Genomic DNA, 6,000 nt, shown 5'->3' on the forward strand with positions numbered 1-6,000 from the left:
TACTGTCAGAAAATTTTAAGACATTATCAACCTATATTTTTTTTTATAAAGAAATGTATACAATATACCTCATACTCAATAAAAGAATAGATATATTAAAAGTGATGCATTAATTAATGCAAACTGCAGAGACAATTGCAAGAGAAAAAACATTATAGCAATACATATTGTTTATATGTGGTATTCATATTAATTGGCAATCATAAGCTGATGAATGGCTCAATTTTAGTTCTTTTGATTTAGTTTTATTATTTTTAATAAAAAGGTTACAAAAATTAGAGGCACTCATTATATAAATTAAAGTACACAGCACTATTAGTTTCTTCTGTCTTTCAATTAGGTCATTATTGGTATTGGTCAACCAGCCAATCATAAGGTGGGCAAACTTGTGCAAACAATCATTAACCAAATCTATGGCAGCCTCTGATGTTAGTACCTCAAACAATCATTAACTAAAATGAAGCATTGTTCTGGCAATTGAAAATTTAGATCCTCAAAATGTTCCGGCAAGATTTCAAAGATGGACATTGAAATCATAATTTATTTAGTTTTAAAAGTAGAGTAGGCTCTTAAAGTTTCATATATCAAGGATCATACAGCGACTGAAGCTACCAAAATCCACAAGATAGAGTACGTATTTATAACACAACAGCAAGCTTTGGATAAATCAATGCAGCCCAAGTAGTTATCGCAGCAATAACCTTGGTAAGAGTCTTATTAACTCTTGCTATAAGCCACATCCTGAAGTCCAAGAACTCAACTTTGGTAAGAGTCTCATTAAAGGATCTTTTCTTTTCTTTTTTTTCCTTTTTCTCCGTTTTATTTTGAGCATGAAATGAAGTCCCCTTCAGATTTGAAGACTGGCAGATATGGATCTTGCAAGGCTGAGAATCTCAAATGGTGGCCTATTCATCAACTCTTTAGCTGTTAAGGGGCATGAATCTGTGATCCAGAAGTAAGTAAATGCAGTCTCTGGATGCCCTGTGCATGAAAGTTAGAAATGGTTGAAGGTGAGAAAATAAAAGTGTAAACAGTAAGCCATTAACTTCATAGAATATTATTTGATGAAATACAAGTGTTGTTAACACATGGAAGAATATCTTCTACATTCGTTTTAACATTACAGAATTTAATGTTAATTACTGTTTCCTGACAACAATACTACATTTGTGAGTGTTCAATTACAACAAGAATGGTTTCATAATAGAATAAGAGAGCCCCTGCTCTTCCTGATATGTTGAAACTCTACCAAATTAAATAAGTAATCAGACACCAAGATAAGTCATCTAAGTGCCTATTCCACTAGCAACTCTAATAGAGTTAATGACACTAGACCTTGGAAAAAAAAAAAAAAAAAAACTAGAAACTTGAGTATAAGAATAAAATCATGATGAAAAGAAGGTCAATGATATAAAAGAGAGGAGATTGGATATCTGTTGTGGGTTCAGCCCATTTGTGCATAATATAAGTTAAAGGGCTCAAGCCAGAGGGGACCGACCTTGAAGGTATGTAACAATTGACTACATGTTTTTAGAAGAACTTGTTATTAACCCACTAAAAGGAAAATAATAAAGAAAAAGTTACAAGAAATTTAATTAAATTAAATCGATGTAAGAAAAGATGTTAACATGTGGCGCCTATATTCGGATGAACGAGAAGTTCATCAATTCGTATTATAAATTTACAAATACTTTAGATAAAGTTATTTTTCTTTATAACAAAGAAAATCAATGATCATGGCTTAATGAACAAAGTAAATCAGGCATTACCCCCATTATCGTGTTCAAAGCGTGCCCATGAATTATTTGGAAAAATACCATGGGTCACGTAAGCACTAATCTTCAATGCTCCATGAGCTGCCAAGACTTTCTGAAAGATGACAAATTAATGAATTAACAAGACAAAAGCATCTTTGATAGAATAATTAGAACTATGTAAGATTCCACCTTTTGTGCCATGTAATAACCCACATACACATTTATACCTGACACTCTATCAAAGTTCCACCTGATTGAACCAAATCATCAACAATCACAACATGACGACCCCTAGGGTCTCCCTCCTTAATACGAACTATCCTTTGATCTCCTTCCCGAACTTTTGCACATACTATCTGCATATCCATTGTGTAAGTGAGTGTTAATAGATGGAACCACCAAAGCAAGTTAGTCAATGTTTCAAACTTCAAATTGGTAGCTGCAAGACTGATATCAGTGTGATATTTATAACTTTTACTGAACTTGAGAAACTTTGTTAGATTAACCATATTCAATACCGTTGGAAAATGCTGCAGTTGCTTATGAAATCGTTTCCATGCACCATCATCGGGAAAAGCAATTGCTATCTGTGAAAGAAGAAAACCAAAGTTGTTACTTATTATGCGATAGTATAAAAGCAATGTTTCTCATTCACTTGAATAACTAATATACAATCTTTTTTTATAACTTTAAAGTTAGAAAAGATCAGTAACTTGTTATGAGTGAGTCCTTTGTGATGCAGTTCTACTTAATAGATTAGTCTTTTAGGAAGAGCTTTACTCATCTGCCTAAGTCAAAACATAATTTCCATTATCAAAATTCACGTGCACATGAGAAAACTATACAGGAACACAGAGCCTGAAAGAGAAGAAATAATACAGGTGAAATCCTCACATTATCAGAATCAGGAAGATCCTGGAGCCTTCTTTTCAGCAATGGTATCCCACTCTCAAAGCATGGTAAAATGTTATCACCAAAGTAGAATCTCTCCTGAATTGCCACAAATAATCAAACAATTATAGTCAGGAATTTCACAACTGACAAAGAAAGACAAGGAAAACATGATACAGACCACCCAAAAAAACAATTGTCAAAAGCAATTCCACAAATATTAGACCTGCAAGGCATGAATGTCAAACGTCACCAGACTGGTAGGTCCTCCCCTAGAAATGGGTATGTTCGACAAAAGTCTGGCCAAAGTAAAAGCTGTGGCAATATCTCCTTCATCCTCCATACGCTCTGATGTGCCCGTTGGGAAAAACGGAAGGACAAGGGTAAATGAAGCAATGAATAGTTTTGGCAATGCATAAATAACAGGAATCTGCTCAAAAATCACTGCTGGAGAACTGAATGAGGCCAGAAAAGCCACATGCATCCCGCGAATTCCTTGGGCATTAGGAATGAAAATGTTGGGGAAGCCATCAGGAAACTTGCTGAGTTTTCAGGTGCACAAAGTACTTCAGTGAAACAAACCAAACAATTCACTCATACCGCAAACTAGCAAGAAAAAAAAATACAACCCAGAATAAACGGGCTTTAAGCTTCATTCTCGGGCATCAAGATTCACAATAGGGCAGCATTATATAATGCTATATACTCTAACAAAAGCTCTTACTCCAGTGGAAGTACTAAATGAAAAGCCATTTAATGCATGCAATGCAAATATATAACACGGTTAATACCTATCATACAAAGAAAGAATGAGATGTAAGTTCCTAAATTGCCACCACGGAAACATCAATTCTAGCCCAACAAAGAAATTTAGGCAAACGGGGCACTAGAAGCTGATGGAATACAGAAACGGGACAGTATAACCGTAATGGGTAGTTCCAAGTTCCTAAATTGCACCACCATGACATCAATTCCAACACAATAGAGCAATTCACCCGAATGGGACACTCAAATTAGACGAAAAACTAACACAAATCACCACATTGGTCAAAATCAAAACCAAAGAAAACAGAGGAGCAGCGGATGCATCATGCATGGTGAGAAATGCAGCGTGAGGGAGAAGGGACGAACCCCCAAGAGATGGTGCGAAGCTCGATGGCGTCAGAGTCGGCGGCGATTTTCTCGGCGAGGGCCTTGGTCTCGGCGCAGAAGAAAAGGACAACCTTTTTGGCATTTTTGGTGGGGTATTGGGAAGCAGAGGTGACAGCAGGGACAGAAACCAACGGAGAAGAAGGGTTGGTGCTGGAATTGGAGAGAGCGGTGGAGTCTTTGTTCATGTCGGAGATACGGTCAAATGTCCAGCGGCGATGACCCTCGAAGCCTTTGATCTCGCACCTCAGATTCGAATTGAAAGAGAAAAGGGATTTGTTGTTGTTGTTGTTGTTGTTAGAGGGGTGAAACAGAAAGTCAGAGCGTTTGAGTGAGAAAGGTTTATTCGATGGGAGCGACAAAGACGGAGGGGGTGTGGTGGCCGCCATTGTCGGCGGTCACCGTCCGGTTCTTCACTCGCAGATCGCTTTCTGTTTAAGGGGACGTTGGAAAAGATTTGTATGTTTGGTAAAATATTGTATTTCACAAAAGGATAAAACATAAAACACTACTAAATATAATTATTATGTTTTTGAGTAAAAAGCTAAGAGTCTTAAATGAAAAATAGAAATCCAGTCAACTCTCTTGGCTTAAAATAATAAATAATATTAAGATCAAGATAATTTTGAGAATTAACATTTTATTTATAAATAAATAAACTATAAATTATTTTTATTTTGTAAAGTAAGATAAAAAAATATTTTAATTACGATAAATGCTAACAAAATAGAATGATTATAAATATAACGAGATATCATACGTCGTACCTTTCCCATACAATGATTTTAATAATAAAATTTAAAATGTATTTAATCTTAACTTGTAAAAAATACAAAATTATTAGGTATGGTAGGAATAATTTTTATTTTATTCTAATAATTTACATGTGTTTAATATAATGTTCTAAAAATGCTGTTGACTTGACGTTTTTTCCTTGAGTTTTTCTTTACTCAAATCAGTCAAAGGATGAAGTATTGTGTATTGTTAAGTTAAAAAACCAATTGCAGATTTTATTAGAGATGGAAATGAAAGTACATAGTAACTTCAAATTAGATATAGGAAAACATTTTTAGAATTGACTTGTGAGTTGTTTTATTTTAGTTATAAGTTTTCCATTTTGAAAACAACTAAATTTATTCTTTAAACTAATTTTTCTGATGACAAAGTGACATAACATCAGAAATATTCAAACAATGTTAATTCGTTAACAGTAACATCAATGGAGACAGATAATCCATTTAAAAAATATAAAAGCTCTAATGCAGTTGCTTATTATTCGACCTTTGTCGAATAAATAAATCTGCCTAAACTCAAAATAATTGGATATTCAATTTTCAATGACTGAGTATATACATGTTTTTGGAACACAGGTCAATTTCTTGTACCCTCATCTGAATTTTTTCTCTGCTCTCCGTAGAACTTGTAAAAGCATCTTATATGTTCATTCTTTCGACCCTTATTTGAAATTTTGTATTTCTATTTTATTAGGTAACATTTCCTCATAAAATACAATATGTTTTGGGTTACAAGGTGTGTGACATCCCAAATATTATATAGACATACATATAATAGGATTCAGTTATTATAGTACGAGAAAGCAGTTAAGAATTAATAAAGGACAATATTAAGCTTTAAGGATGCAAAATATGGCTTAAATTTAAAATATGGTTGAAATTTAAAATTTGATACAAGTTTAATAATTTTCCAAAATACTTGACCAACTAAAGATTTAAGGATGCCTAAAGAGTGTTTCCAAAAATATAGAACATGACAAAACAAAAGCTAGAAAAGATCCTAAGAACTGGAAGCTGTGTCTTCTTCGTTCTCCAATGCTCACTCCAAGCGTACATCATCAGCTATTGCTCACTCCAAGCGTACATCATCAGCTATTGCTCACATCCAAAGGATTGGATGATCATCGCAAGGAGGAAAGGCAAGCACATACAACAAACAAATGCAAGGGTAAGCTAGGTATAATAAAAATAAAACATGTTATCAATCAAGTATTTCAAGCATGTAATGACAATAATACAACACAAACTGTAAATGAATGCATTTAATTGATACCAATGACAGACCACGTGATTTGACCGTCCGGACTAGTATGAAATGTCGAGTTCCAGGGGTTTGTGCACTTGTGGTGGCCCTACTCCTTTGCAAAGCCATTGCCGAGGGGTTTCACCCGACCACACACAAGTGTAAG

General features: G+C 34.4%; 1 protein-coding gene across 1 annotated transcript; it reads right to left on the reverse strand.

Annotated features, from left to right (window-relative positions):
* Window positions 1-501: 501 nt before the first annotated feature.
* Window positions 502-4,281, reverse strand: LOC106776358 (ribose-phosphate pyrophosphokinase 4). The gene is made up of 7 exons (XM_014663792.2): window positions 3,780-4,281; window positions 2,875-3,190; window positions 2,652-2,747; window positions 2,276-2,344; window positions 1,985-2,113; window positions 1,770-1,869; window positions 502-981 (listed from the first exon to the last, which is right to left on the reverse strand). Exons 1-7 carry the CDS (start codon window positions 4,184-4,186, stop codon window positions 848-850), a joined length of 1,251 nt encoding a protein of 416 aa, XP_014519278.1. The 5' UTR covers window positions 4,187-4,281; the 3' UTR covers window positions 502-847.
* Between the last annotated feature and the right edge of the window lie 1,719 nt (window positions 4,282-6,000).

Source organism: Vigna radiata, chromosome 11 (assembly GCF_000741045.1).
Source record: "Vigna radiata var. radiata cultivar VC1973A chromosome 11, Vradiata_ver6, whole genome shotgun sequence".
NCBI classification, from domain to species: Eukaryota; Viridiplantae; Streptophyta; class Magnoliopsida; order Fabales; family Fabaceae; genus Vigna; species Vigna radiata.

Bases quoted from the DNA above. Each gene is read 5' to 3' on its own strand.
- LOC106776358 (XM_014663792.2), bottom strand. From the start codon at position 4,186: ATGGCGGCCACCACACCCCCTCCGTCTTTGTCGCTCCCATCGAATAAA. The intron at 3,191-3,779 runs GTTCGTCCCTTC...CTGAAAACTCAG, and splicing joins CTTCGCACCATCTCTTGGGG to CAAGTTTCCTGATGGCTTCC. The intron at 1,870-1,984 runs GTATAAATGTGT...GTCATCTTTCAG, and splicing joins GAACTTTGATAGAGTGTCAG to AAAGTCTTGGCAGCTCATGG.